The sequence below is a fragment of the Sparus aurata genome, chromosome 24, assembly GCF_900880675.1.
Source record: "Sparus aurata chromosome 24, fSpaAur1.1, whole genome shotgun sequence".
NCBI lineage: Eukaryota > Metazoa > Chordata > Actinopteri > Spariformes > Sparidae > Sparus > Sparus aurata.
This window is the reverse complement of record NC_044210.1, coordinates 12674137-12689006: the sequence shown is the minus strand read 5'-3', so window position 1 is coordinate 12689006 and position 14870 is coordinate 12674137. Positions and strand designations below refer to the sequence as shown.

The window sequence follows — 14870 nt, the reverse complement described above, 5'->3', positions numbered from 1 at the left end:
TCTGTGTTTTTGCTGGCTGATGACTTTGCGGAGGATGTGTTTGGCACAAAGAAAGTCCGACGAGTAGACAGGCGCTCTGACAGCTTACTGGCAAGTGTCTTTCGATAGGCGGAGCCCATTGGTTTAACTGTTGTCTGGACACCGGACAAGGGAGTGAGTGAGTCCAAAGAAAAAGACAGCAAGAGAAGTTCAAATAAGACCACATCTTCACTGATTTTGCTAAGCAAGTCCTATTGTTTTATTAAATTAAATCTAGGGCTTCCATAATTAAAGATTTTCCTAGTCGACTTGTAGAAGTTAATTTACACGGTAAGGGGAGGTTCTCACGATGGCAAGACCATGAGTAACTACTTGTTGAGACGGGCTGAAAGCATGTATCACAGCAAAGTAATCCAAAACAAACTGGAGGATCTTAGCCAACAAGCTAGCGAGGAAGCTAACGCGGGACCTAACTTTAGCTCACTTGAACCGGCACTTTGGGAGGTGGTCTCTGAGATCATGGCTAAGTTGGAGCCATTAGTTGACAAGTCATCACATTTATATGATATTATTTTAATTATGAGGTGTATTTTTTGAAGGATCAAGGCTGAAGCGAGCAGCCTGTTAACGACATTGCTCAGCTCCCATTCTTGTGCTCCTTGGCGATCCAAAGTTCCTGTGCTAGCAGTATTCATGGCTAACAAAGCTAACTACTGTATGGAGCTACAGTTAGCTGCAGTTGTCCTACAAGAGTAATCGTCTATGTCGAAACCCTCCTCCTGATATATTTGTCTTGGCCTGATGACAAAACTGAGAATCTGCACGTCAGCTAACGGTTTTGTTAACTTTAACGGGGCACCCCTGATTAAAACTGGCACATTATGAGTACCTTTATTTGAAGCAGTTTGCTTCAGTTGCCATCAACTTGGGCTGACACGGCCTGGTTTGTTATCAATAACAAAGACCAGAAACACTCACAGCGTGGGAGCTACCACAATCAACCTGCCAGCTGACCAGAATGGATGTTTCCAACATTAGTTGTGACATATAACCCCCCAATGTTTTGTTTCTGTTGTACCACTATAATTTTGAGTCTAGTTTGCTGAAAAGAAAAGAGCATGAGTCATTTTATGAAAGGTAAACACAAAGAGGAAGCAGTGACCACAGGCTGCAGACAGTCCCAGTGGTGTATATGGACCTTTTTTTACTCTTTGCTGGAGAATAACCAGTTATTTTGCTGCTCTCTGCTGTCCCATAAATAAAAGTGTTGTGTTTTCCTCATTAGCCACGTCACAAACAAGAGGATTTCAGTTTAACAGCTGAATCGCTGCGAGGGAACAGTGAAAAGATGCAAACACGAGTGCTTGTGTTTGTTCCTTTTCCCATGTCTGGAGCTATTTTTGATGGCTTCTGAAGGCTCGGCTTGTCCCTTGTGGAAGTTTTTTTGGCTGATGCTGTTTGCCAGGCTTGAATCCAGATTCCAGCACGGTTCACTGATGGACAGTCGGTTGTTAGGGCTTTGCTGCTAGACCTTCTCGCCTTCTAATTATCTGACAAGACAAGAACCGTGTTGGTGTGAGGCCCAAAAGGACAGCTGTGTGAAACTGGACTCTGCCTTTTAAAGATGCAGCCGTGGCCTTTGCACGTCGCTTTTTACAATCCAGCAGGAAAATCTGACCTCGGTCTTTTTAATTGCGTGTCAGCACGCAAGCGCACATGCCAATGAATGCCTCCCTGTGTGCAAAGTGCTCAGTATGTCTGTTTGCTAAGCATCATTCCACATATGCTAGATAAGAGCAAATTCACGCTCCGAGATCTGTGTGGGTCTGAGTGAGAACGAGTGTATGGTTCTGGCCGGCTAAGAAAGCCTCATTGATGGTGGTTGCTGAATGAAGTGATTGTGATTTGAACTGAAAGGACCTCAGTCTGGACTCCGCAGGGCCTAGTTTGCTCTGTTCAGCTGAAACAGACACAGCAGTTATTTTTAGACCTTTAAACTCTCAAACTAAGAACTTGTTGGGGAGATTTGCCCGGGGTGCTCTTTCATTAACAATCCTCATTTTCCTTATTCGCTACCCCGATACATGCAGAACCTATATATATCACGTTTGACCTCGACTGGGTGACCGTTTCCTCTGCCGAAGCTGTTGCCAAGATGTGAGCAGATCACGAGATCGGGCTTGTTCCTTCCTTTGTAAGGGCCAGGTTAATTTAGTAAGCAGCCTTTCCTCCGCTGTTTACTGGTGGTGCTTCTGTTGCTAAAAAAAACAGTAGAAAAGATGAGATTCATGACCATTTAGGACAAGATCGTTGTGTGTTAACCTTGCGTCCTTGCAGTATGTCACCCAACAAAGACCTGTGCAGCGAAATCCCTCTAATCAGCATTGCCATCTAATTGGCTGCTCCACTCTATTGGTTTGTTTAAGCAGCAAGGATCCTCTAAGAATCAATCGCTATCTCTGTGATTCACCTGAAAAGTAGATGGTGGACTACAAAGCTGATCATGATCTGAAATCGTCTGGTTGCACATTGATCTGTAGCCTTTTTCAAGCCATAGAAAACTGCTACTATTCTATTTCCAGGGATGTTAATTCCATCCAGAAGTTGCTGGAGGTTTCATTCAATCGTACAAGAGGCAGAATTAGAACCAGAGAACCCTCGACTATTTAAGAAACAACCATTGCGTGCCACAACGTGGTCTTATCCTTGCTGGCAAGTGGGATTAAGGTATTATCTCAGGCGGGGATGACACTGTAGTTTTTTAAGTGAAAGGCACTCTGGATCCACCGAGGTTTACACAGTATTTTGAGTCTTCTGTGACCGTTACCGCAGTTGTAATTAATCACTGCTTGGTCTTTTGGCCTAAAACCGGATACGAGTGGGTGTTTTGTTTAGTTTCACATCATCCCACTTCGCTCTCATTTCCTGGTTCTGCATTAGAACTATCTCGTCAAAGCCAAATGCTGCCAACTAGAAGTAAAAAACTTGGTCGCCTTGCATGTGGTTTGGCTTACAGACCTGAATCATCTCTGATATTATCTGGCTTTTAAAGGTTTAATTTCCCGTACTTGTTTTAATACAGCTTTGAAGTTTGATCCCTCGTCTTTCAGCAGATTCAGTGAACTACTGTATGTTGTTTTTAGAGGTTTGCTTCAGTGCCCAAAAGCTAAAAATCTGACCACGCCTGTGGGTGTAAGTCCTGCTGTCCTCACGTTCTGGGTCCTCTGCTCTCACCTTTTAATTTCAGCTTCATTTTTGAACAAATTAAGTTGTTTTTGAGAGCCAGACTCGCGACTTATGTTTCAACTCTAGCATCAGGTTTGCTTTCTCACTCGATGCCGTCGGGTTCAAGACGGGCAGCGCTTACAGAATCGAGTGTCGAATGGGTAAGAAGAAACCGCAGCATGTACACATCATGTGTTCGTGACGCCTGTATTATTCTTACTGGTATCAATATCTAAAACATTTCACCACCATTCCCTCAATGGCATTCCCCTCTGCATTCCAGAGTCTTACATTACTTGAATGTGATATGGGATATCTCCCCGATGCATGCACAGAGGCTCACTGGAGCTACTGGAGAAGGCTTTGCTTATATTAAAGGAAATTGCTTTTGCCCGAAACATACTTGGAAATCTTGCCTCAGTCTAATTCAGTTCACCTTGCACAACACGGCCGGCTGCACCCCATCCGCAGATATTTTCAGGCTCGTGCTTTTCTGCGGCATCCTAATCTCTGCTTAATACACACAAAGAAGACAGAAACATGGCTGACAGCAGTGCTTCAGCTGGGAAACTAATATTTTGTTAAATGAAGCGCTAACATTATGTGTGCACTCTCTATGATACATTGCTAGCATGCTACCAAGTTAACTCACAAAATGTGCCCTTTTCGCTTGGAAAAAATGTCTGAATACATTCATCAATCAGTGACTTAATACCTTTCTGCTAACTTTATGTGGCACATGTTCTCAAGGCTTCTTCCAGACAAATACAAAAGAAGGAAGGAAGTTGATCATTAATAGTTTTTCTTTGTCTAACTTTTCCTCCGTCCGTACGCTCCACATCTCTAACACCGAGCTCCCCCATCTTCCTCGTCTTTCTGCCTCAGCATGTGTTTTTGTGGGTCACATGACAAAGCTCCCGCGTCTCCTCCAAGCTCAACATTGTTTTCCAGAGACCTGGACGCTGTCCTGTTGAAGTTGGACCTTTCACACAGGAGTTTCCATGCAAGTTTTTAATGAGGCAAATTTAAAGCAGGCCAAAAAGCGAGGTTTAATCAAAGAAGCATTCAAATGAAGTTGCACAAATCAGCGCGGACAGACACACCAGCCTTGCTGAGTTAAGTCTTTGTTTGAAGATGAATGAACAGATTTATTTAAAGTAATGTATTTGCGGCTGAAACTCGAGGAAAGAAAGAGAAGGGAGGAGTTTCACCGACATATCTTTATTTTCCATCTTGGTTTTCCTCTTTGTCTCCTTCCCTCGTCTTTAAGCCGTGTTTGCTCTCGGATTCTCTCCCAACCTGTTCTCCCACTTCCTCCTCTCCCCCACTCTTAACCTCCTTTAAACCAAGATTACCACTATACCCGGAACTGGATCCCGTCCAGACTCTGGAGATCCTCGAGCGGCGCACACGACGGTGGCATCTGCCAGTCTAGCTCTGTCCTAACACACACGTAGGGGTTGTCACTCGGTCAGTTTGTACCATCGCTATCTGATGTTGTGTCTAGAGGGGCCTGGGTAGCATGAGAAAATATGTGTGTGTGTGTGTGTGTGTGTGTGAGTACAGTACACGGGTGTGTCCGCACAGACAGACTTGACCACACAGAAACAGATGGACACACACACACACACACACACGGTAGCCAGATGGTGATGGACTTGGCCGACACCCTGGCCTTCGCCGCTCTGATTCCTCCCCTCCTCATTTTTTTTCTCCCCACCACACTCAAGCCCGACTCACCCTCCATGAAAACAGTCAGACGGTGGTTGTAAAATGCCAGAGGTGCAGGAAGGCAACCGTGCTGTTTTAAATTAATGAGACTAATAATCACAAATGTTGATGCCTAAATGGTAGAATTGCTCAAACTAGCAAACTAACGCTCATATTTCACATTGTTTTCATTTTTATGTCCTATTTCTTCTTAACTTAATGATGAGGCCTGATTCTGCAAACCAAACTATAATCTCAATGTTTAGCATCATGCAGTGACTCATGAGTAATATACAGTATATATAGACACTTACATCATCACCTACCTTTCCTACTCCTAATATAGAGTGTTCGTTTTGTCTGCAGGTGACGCATGAATCCCAGATCTGCAGATAAAGTCATAATCTGCGTTTCTCTTTTTTTGCTTGTGTGCGCCTGTCAAAGAAAAGAAAGGAATGCCGGCCCGTGTATAACTACACATTAACTCGACTCGAGCCTCATCAGACTCTCTGCATGTATAATAGCACGCTGTAACTCCCCGAGTGGTACCATTTAGTCTCAGAGAATTATCCCGGGCTAATTTTAGGTTTGGTTCCACGTCTATTTTGGAAATCCCGAAATTCTGTAGTAGAGGTTATTTGATGCTTGTCACGCTCCAGGTAAAAATAATGGCATACATGCCAACAAAACAGTGCTTACTCCCGACTCCCTGCCTCAGGTGAAGCTACACCGTTAGACGGAGAGCACACACATTCACTTTTCCTTTTCCTCGGGCGTTGTGGTTGTTATCGAGCACTCCCAGCTGAGCCTCGGCCTCCGGCTATTCATTAGGCTCAAACCTGGAGCGCGGACCTTACGACAAGGTCAAAAGTCATTAGCTTGTTAAGTGAGGAAAGGCTCGTTAGAGAAAATAGCATCCATGCGTTTTTTTATGTATTTGTAGCATGTTTTACCAACTCCTTCATAAATGTTGTCTCAGGAAAGGTAGTCGACACGTATTTGGCGGAATAACTCTGTGATAACCTTTGAAGAAGACCCACATTCCTGCTCTCCCCAATCGCATTATCAGCACTCCCCCCGATGAGATGCCGTGTGAACTCTGCATCGCTTCCCGTTCCTCCTCTCACCTCCCCCGCTCCCCGCTCCCCTCCTTTCGTTCTGATCTAATTTGTTTCCCCTATCTCTGTTCCTTCTCCTCCAGCAACGTTCGCCCGGCAAAGTGCTGTTCGACCTGGTTTGCGTCCATCTCAACCTGACAGAGGGAGACTACTTCGGCCTGGAGTACCAGGACCATCGCAAGATGGCGGTAAGAGCGGCGCACCTCTACACAGTCACACACAGAAGCATTTATATCCTATAATCTCTTAACCTACTTGTTATCACCTGTTGTGTTGTGTTTATGTTAAGTTATGTTTACATTCTGTGCCATATTTACGCTGAATTTTTCGATTTTCATAGTGGGTTTTTTTGCACCCAGGGTGAATTTCTTTCACTTGAAGCCATTTTTAGGGTTCAATATTTTCAGAAATGTAACTCCCACATCCATGATGTGTGTTTTACAGTGTCCAACAGATCTGATTGATTGAGTGATACAAGCAGGTATCACACCTTTTAATAACTAATGTACATAGATATAGACATTTCCATATGACTATTTGTGTATCTGTGTTGGAGGTAACACGTTCCTTGACTAATATATGAGTCTTATTATATGCTTATAATATTAAATTTATTAGCAATGCATAGACCTCTATTTAGCGGTCGTTCCTGTCATACTGGGTTAGGGTTCAGTTCTCTACATATTACTGAAAAAATCTAATAATAGATAATAATTATGTATGTCTTATTATACTTTTAATAATGTTCAGGTCAAGGTCACCAGAGGTCGGACACAAATTGCCTCCACTCCTGGAATAAAACCTCGATGTATGCAGATTATATCCAAACCATCCATCCGTTAAAAGCAAAACGGGTTTTGCAGCACCGACAGAATCTTTTCTCACCGTTATCTGCTTTAAAACACATCACTTGACACAGATCAACGCCAGCATCTCAAATGTTTTGCGCAGTCTTTTCACTGGGCTGTTGAACTTTCTGTTTGGCTCGCTTCCTTTTTATCTACATGTGGAATCAAGCATCCACCTGGGCTGGAGCTGTTCCACCGATTACATACGAGAGCAGCTGGTTGTTATAATGTGCACATGTACGTGTCAGTTGTTGCTAACGTCTGCCGGTCGGATCTGCATTAATGTGTGGAAAGAGCTGGTAATACAGAACAACAGTCAGTCTGTGGCTGTTAGCGCAAGAAGAATCTCTCAGCACATACAAATAACTGAGTGGACTCACTACACAGACGCTCACTGTGCGTTTCATCGCCTCGGGCGGTTTTGAAATGGTACAGCGGAAGAAATGATGTCATTCCGACTAAATGACAACAACACTGTGAGCACACGTACACAGCTTGGAGCAGGCCAACGCACAAATACATGCAGCCGTATATCAAATCCATAGCTGAGGGCTTCTTATCATGTTTATGTCGGCTCGTGTGAATTTTATAGCGGTTGTAAATAATCCATATTGATGACACACTCCACTATATACATCCAAAGATAATACAAGCAGCATCTAAAGCATGACATCTTTATGTGCTCACAGTGTAAGACTGACAGGAGAGCTGCAGCTGAAGATTATAGTCATTATTGATTAAAGTGACGTGACAGTGACGGTTTTAAATTGCTGTTTTGTCAAAACAACAATCCAAAAACCTAAAGAGTCTCCGTTTAATGTCATGAGTGACAAAGAAAAGCAGCAAATCCTCACATTTAAGAACCTTGAAGCAGAAACAGTTTGACACCTTTGCTTGAAAAAAAAAACTATTAATTGATGATGGAAAAGTGAGCAATTAATCTTCTTTCGATCGACTAATCATCGACGAATTGTTGCACCTCTGACTGCCATCATGCTTTATAAGGAGCTCTCATTGCATTTTCCAAGTGTCACGGTGTGTTCAGGGGTCATTTCTATCTGAGACCAGATTGTTGAGGAGTGTCAGGATTTGATTAAGTGTTTAGTGTTGATGAAAGCTTTATGTGACAGGTCCAAAGATTCAGAATATTGAAGCTTTTACACAAACGCTTAAAAGAAGTCCCGCAGATTAATTTTAGGAGAACATCTCTTCAATGTACAGTTACTATAATAAAGTTGTGCCTTGTCCTCCGCAGGTGTGGCTCGATCTGCTGAAGCCGACCCTGAAACAGATCAGACGTAAGTAGCTCACAGATTCTGTCTCTTATTTCGACCTTCTGTACAGTTTCACCCGAAATAGCCATGGCATGATTCTGCAATTTAAAATAAGTCACATCATCTTCTCAGCCTCCGCCTCCCTCGTCCCGTCTCTCCCTTCTTAACCATAACTTGTCTTTTTTCCACCCCCAGGGCCTAAAAACACCATCCTTCGCTTCGTGGTGAAGTTCTTCCCCCCCGACCACACGCTGCTCTCGGAGGAGCTGACTCGGTAGGTCTTCTCGGCACAGAAAAACCACACCTATCTGAGGAAGAAGAACCTCGTAGGTTCAAAGACGCGTTGTTGTGCTGCTGGGTTTTCTGTCTGGCCACCGGCTGTTTTTCATGCCGTCAGTTCTGTCCGTCCATTAAAAAATGTTGTTTTGTTCCTTTTGTTTTCCCTCGTCTGCCACTTACCATTTATAACACATTTATATGCTTGCGCCACGACATCAAAGACGTTTTGGTTTTTTTTTCTATTCTGCACCCAGACATTAAGTTTTAGGCTGGCATGTGGGAACCAGGCTCATGAAAACATTTGTTGTTCCAAAACAGCTGAAAGAAGATGACTGTTCCCGAGTTTAACTATAAAAAGACTGAGGCCTGTTACTCTGGAAGTCAAACTCTGATGTTACACTGATCTCAGACATCACACTTCATCTAGAGAAGCCTCTTTTCTGCCCTGTTGGCACCCGAAGATTAGATTACATGGCACAAAACGTTCCCGCGCCCACCTATCGCCTCCTCTTCACCTCCCTGTTTAGAACCTGTAAATTATCAGCCACCATCTTGTCTGCCTTTTTGTCTTGTTTAGTCTGACGGAGCAGACTGCATCGTGCAGCACTATCATAAGCAAAACATAAATACAAGAGTGATTTGAACTTCCATATTTTCCCATGATGCCTTGGCTCACTCCAAGTGCCCAGATGGATTTATTTGAGACGGGAGCCAAGCACGAAACGAGCTCTGGAAGTGCCTCTCGACAGTGAGCGGATCTCTTGAGACCGAATAAAGACTTAAAGGTTTAATTAGTTAAAATTGTCACAAATTCAAACATGTTATTTATTTATTTATTTAAGACTTTTTACTTTCTGTTTTTTTTTTAAGTAACAGCTACTCAGTATATTCTATAAATACCTCTCTGCAGCTTTAATACTGGTTTACCTGTTTTCTGTCCAACGTATGGCAACCCAGTTGGGACAATTTGCGTAGAATTATTTATCAGTTTTTTGTTTTTTTTAACTTCCCAGCAGTACATTACAACAATCCCCGATGACACTTGCCCATTATCAAACGATTAGCATCCTAGCTACTCAGGCTAGCACTTGTCGGAGCCTTCTGCAGCACAATCCAGTGTCACAACAGTCCTATTTTTACTTTAAAGGTGTACAACAGCTCCTAACAGCCTGCAATTTAATCAAGAACATTGAATTAACATTTCAACTGATATTACAGCCAGTGGGAAATAATTATATGCAGAGATTGCAAGAGATTAGCAGGAGAAGGAATCTAGAATGACCATATTACCTTGATGTGTAGCTGTAGCTGTGTTATATTAAGTTACTGCTGCTGCAAACACAACACTTCCTACCGTTGTTTCTGCACATTAAAACATTTAATTAGTGGATTTTGTTGTTAAACAGGCAGTATGTAATTTCTACCACTAGGGGCCTCTCAATCAAAACAAAGAAAAAGACCCAAGTAGTGTGGAATCATGGGAGTTGCTGTCTTTATTGTCCACTAATGCTGATGACAATCTATGTAATGATGGTGTTTTAAAGTTTTGATAACGTGATGTTAAAGTCACGTTTGCCTGTTTCCCTCTCCTGTCTTTCACTCTCCTGGAAGTTTTAACTACAGGTGAAATACAAATGAATGAGTCATCGTGAACATGTGGTTTATATTTTTTCAATGAAGCTGAAGAAATCTGTTATTTGACACAACGACATATATTACAAAGGTCTTGTCATTTTCCAGATGTTTTAACGCAAGAAATTACATATTATCTCTTTAAGAAGTCACAGGAAATGCAATTTATTTTCATCACAGGGGTTTGAACCATGAAATTAGATCACAGTTGCAATTATTATGCGAGGTTTGTTTGGCTGCACTGTAAACAGAAACACCAGTTGCTCCTTCTATCTTTTTTCTGATAAAGTAACACAGGAGCCACGAACGTCGCCAGATCAGCCGGCACTGAAATGCTAACGATTTATAACTTTCAATTTAACGAGAGAATATCATCACCAGTCGGGAACGCTTTACATATTTTCCACTGACGTTGTTCGACCTCTCAGCTAGCGGCCAGTTTCTTCCACTGATCTCATATTGTGTTGCAGAGCGCCAGCTGACTCCAGTATTAAACAGGAAGTGGGCACACAGCCTTTTTTTCTCTCTCTCTTTGTTTGGCTCTCGCAGCATTTCACTGCTGTCAGTGTTTCCTTTGATGGGTAGACTGACCAAATATGTGGACGGACAGATGGAAGAAAGAGTTCTTTGATGACTTAATCAAGCCTTTTATTGAAGATGGGAATCTCGCCAATTAGTGTGCTGCTGCGAGTCTGACGGAGTTAAACAGAAAGAGATTGTACGGCTGTATTTCACTCTGAACTGGCACAGTAGTGTTTCTTAAATCGTAAAACTTACTTCGGGCTAAAATAATGAAACTCACCAAAGCCTCATTAACTTTATTAGAAAGGTAATCATGCAGTTATAAAAAGGTTAAATTGGATATCACATTAAAAAGCTGCCGTGGACCATTAATCGCACCCACACACACACACACTCTTGAGTGCGTACCTCTGGCAGCCGGTCCGCTATTTGTCCTCGTACAGTAAATAGAGAGCTGGTGATTCAGCCAGACTCATGGTTTAAATTAGTTCGATTCTGCCCTTTTTTTTACGGACTGATTGTGTTTGTTCATTCCTCTGCTTCAGTCACAAATCCTCCAAAAACCTCCAAATAATAGCAAACAGAGTGTATTTTTCTGTCTGTGAGCTGATTCGGTTTTTGAGGTTAGCCGATGTTAATGCGCCGCGGTCGTCTTCATAGTGCCGTCTCTGCTGTTTCTGATCGAAACGTCGGATCATGTTATGAGTAGCTGACTGAATTAGGATTCACAGAGAGGAGTGTCTTCTCAGTTAGGGTTTGGTATCGGCACAGTGTGCGTATGAATGCCATCGGGTTGATGCTCACGGAAGTGCTTTTAACAGCGGAGTTTATAAATCGTGCATTAACCTCACATCCTCTGTGCTCTCTGTCTTCCCTCCCTCCCACTCTCTCTCTCCCTCTCGTCTATTTCTGTCTGCACTCTATCTGATCTCCCTCCACCAGGTATCTGTTCGCCCTGCAGGTTAAACGCGACCTGGCCTGCGGTCGCCTCATCTGTAACGACACCAGCGCCGCCCTCATGGTCTCCCACATCATCCAGTGTGAGTGTGACGCGTCCCTCTGTCAGTCAGTCAATTAAACTTTATTTATATAGCGCCTTTCAAACAAATCAGGTGGTTAAAATAGTAAAAGATAAATAAAATAATAGAAATATGCAACCAATGGGGAAAAAAATGATGAAACATTACACAGGAATGTGGAAAATCGTCCTTGGTCTCACTGTGGGGTCCTGCTTCGCTCATGTGGAGGACCATAAATCACAGAACACATGACAGATATTCCCTTTAGGGGAGTGCTCGCTGCAGTGTGGCCTGTGTGTCGCTGTTAAAACCAGATTACTTTAAAACTGTGCAGAATAAATAACAAATAGAGTATTAAATTCTATACGGAGCTCATCATTTAACACTAATGGGGGAGGAGAGGATCTCATAAGCGAGCTCACTCCGGCGGGGCAGATGCTTTGCCGGCAGGAGACCGTCGTGCCCCCGATTACGGCTCAGCCTTCGGTTGCTGTACGTAAAGAATTAGCATCTCCTCGCATTCATTCATGATATTTAAATCCGCCCGACCATTGTTATTCAGCACCATATGTGGAGGGTGCTGGATTTATGGATTCAATTCAGCCTGGCAGACAGCGGCGGGGCTGCGGCATGCTAAAGGATAAGACTCGGTTGCCGTGGTAACCACCAGTGCCGTGCCTACGTGCAAGCACCTGCAGGTGGTGAGTTTGCGAGGGGCTATTGTTGCAGGCGTTGGACAGATGGAGATGCACGCATCAGCACACTTTATATATGATCGACAGAAGAACAGATAGACAAATATAAATAAGAAGTTAAAGAACGTATATGTGTGTTTGCTTCCATCTCCTCCTCAACTCTCACCATCTTTATTTAATCGTCTCTTAACCTGGTCTGTCGCCCACCTCCCCACCTCCCTGTTTCTCGCTTCATTTTCACTTCAAATAATAAATATTAAACTCTCACCTTTCTGTCACCTCCCCCCGTCTCCTCCATCAGCCGAGATCGGAGACTTCGACGAGACCCAGAGCTGGCAGCATCTCCTCCACAACAAGTACCTGCCAGACCAGGACGCCATCCGAGACAAGATCACAGACTGCCACCGCCAGCATGTGTGAGTTGGCGTGTCCACACATGCATGTAAACGTACATGTTTACATGGAAACACGTTCAGTTTTTAGAGGATTAAAGGAGGGCAGGGTTTGTTGACTGAACACAGACATAAAAACAGCAAAACTTACTGTATGAAATATTCATTTTAAACTGTGTAGAAGACAACTGAGATTCCAAAAAAAAGGCTGGGACTCTGAGTGAAATGTAATAACAACAGTTCCAATACAGGCCTCAAGACTTCCTCACTAACTGGTTGCACTGGTTGGCGTTATTTTTAATTTACGTGCACCAGCGTGAACAGAATAACACATTTTAATTGAATGTCTTGACACATTATGTAAATGTATGTAAACAGGAATAAATATATGCAATATACACTAAATGTTCAACTGAATTTCAGGCGCAGCGATGCATCAATGTTTAGTCCCACTGATAGGCGTTCCTGCCAGCTGTGTCCTGGAAATCAGATTGGAAGCTTAACCACTCATTTGGAAATGGCCTTCTACTTTTTAACCAGAAGCAACACATTTTACACTGTGGTATTTAGTTATTCCTCTAGTGGAGATGATTTACAATATAGTCAACAGCAAGTAGAGATGCCATGTTTTCTTACTAGAAACTTCCAGCACCGTGATGATCTCACTCCAGCCAGTTGGCACCTTATTTATTTAGGTTTATTGTAGTAAAACAAGACAGAATTGTAGTGATGACCCTCTACTTCTCTTAAAAATGCCCGTTCTCAGTTTATGTGTGCTCAAATTCTAATATCACACTTATGTAAGTTGCCTTCAGCGCTATGTTATGCTTTCAAACTGCTCTCAATCTGCTATGCAAATGCTTTAAACTCCAATTTGAGGTGAACACGCAGAGATTAATGTGAAAACAATCTCGTCAGGTCAGACTCTGCCCGCGCACTGTTTACCTGGAAATAGCCGGTCGAGATTATCCTTGCTTGGAAAACATTACTGAGCCGAGCTTCGGATCTCCGACTCTGGATCAGTATCTTAACCTCAAAGGTGTCGGGAGAATTTGTTTGTTCACACAAACACACAGCACACATACATCCATGCTTACAGATACGCATCTGTTTATTTAAATGTGCCCGCTAACACACCCATTACACAATTACACCCAGCCCATAAGTCTCTCCCCCGCTGGAGATGTTTATCTCTGCAGCCACTACTGCCCACACACACACACACACACACACACTTTTAATCTCTTTCGCGCAGAGGTGGCTGTCCACAAACACACCGCCTGGCACTCCCTCCATGCCCCTGAGACCACACATTCACACACACACACACACACACACACACACACTTCTGCTCATTTACATAACAGCTTAGCTTCCTCCACCGCTGTTTGCAAACAAACGACACACACGTTTCCTTATTTTGAGAGATGAAAGTTCCCATAAAAACCCTTTTTTAAACCACAGATGTAGACAAACTGTAAAACCAAACCGCACACTTGCTGATTATTCACCCTGGTCACATTCTCTGTTTGTGGCCCCCCCACCTCCCCACAGTCCCTCACCCTTTCCTTAGCCTACGCCACAGGAAGGAAGTGGCTAATTCAGCGGCTCATACAGGAAACAGGAAGTTATTTTCAGATTTGTGAGGAAACAAACTCCCCCCCCCACAGTGGGTACTGCCATATGATCCTGTGGGTATTTTAAGACTGTTTGTTGTTTCTACAGTCACTGTGAATATGGAATGGGACGTGTCTAACATCTGGCAATGGCACTTGACCACTGAGTTGTTGTCTACAATCAAACAGAACAGAAAGAGAAAAAAACAAATATTCTTGATTCAGTTGTAGAAGGTTAGTCGAGCTCCTGATTAATTGGTATGTCCATTATTAATGGACTGATCGATCACTCTCCTCCACAGCGGACAGACTCCTGCAGTGTCAGACTACCACCTGCTGGAAATCGCTCGGCGGCTGGAGATGTACGGCATGCGTCTGCACCCGGCCAAGGACCGGGAGGGAACCAAACTCAACCTGTCTGTGGCGCACACCGGGGTGCTGGTCTTCCAGGTACAATGAAATAAACATCAGATTCACATTGTTTTACTGAAACGTGAGTTGTTTCTGCTTCATGATGCAGATAGATTGAGAAGTTGATCAATGCACTCTGTTATTGATGAA

General features: G+C 43.3%; 1 protein-coding gene across 7 annotated transcripts in view; it reads left to right on the top strand.

The window, feature by feature from the left end:
- Positions 1-14870, top strand: part of LOC115577187 (FERM, ARHGEF and pleckstrin domain-containing protein 1-like) — a 60144-nt gene that overhangs the window by 24990 nt on the left and 20284 nt on the right. For all 7 annotated transcript variants that reach the window (XM_030410105.1, XM_030410104.1, XM_030410108.1 and 4 more), the window contains 6 exons: positions 6116-6220; positions 8136-8178; positions 8350-8428; positions 11530-11627; positions 12603-12717; positions 14612-14759. In XM_030410105.1, coding sequence (XP_030265965.1) covers positions 6116-6220; positions 8136-8178; positions 8350-8428; positions 11530-11627; positions 12603-12717; positions 14612-14759 — 588 coding nt within the window. The remainder of the gene's footprint in view (positions 1-6115; positions 6221-8135; positions 8179-8349; positions 8429-11529; positions 11628-12602; positions 12718-14611; positions 14760-14870) is intronic.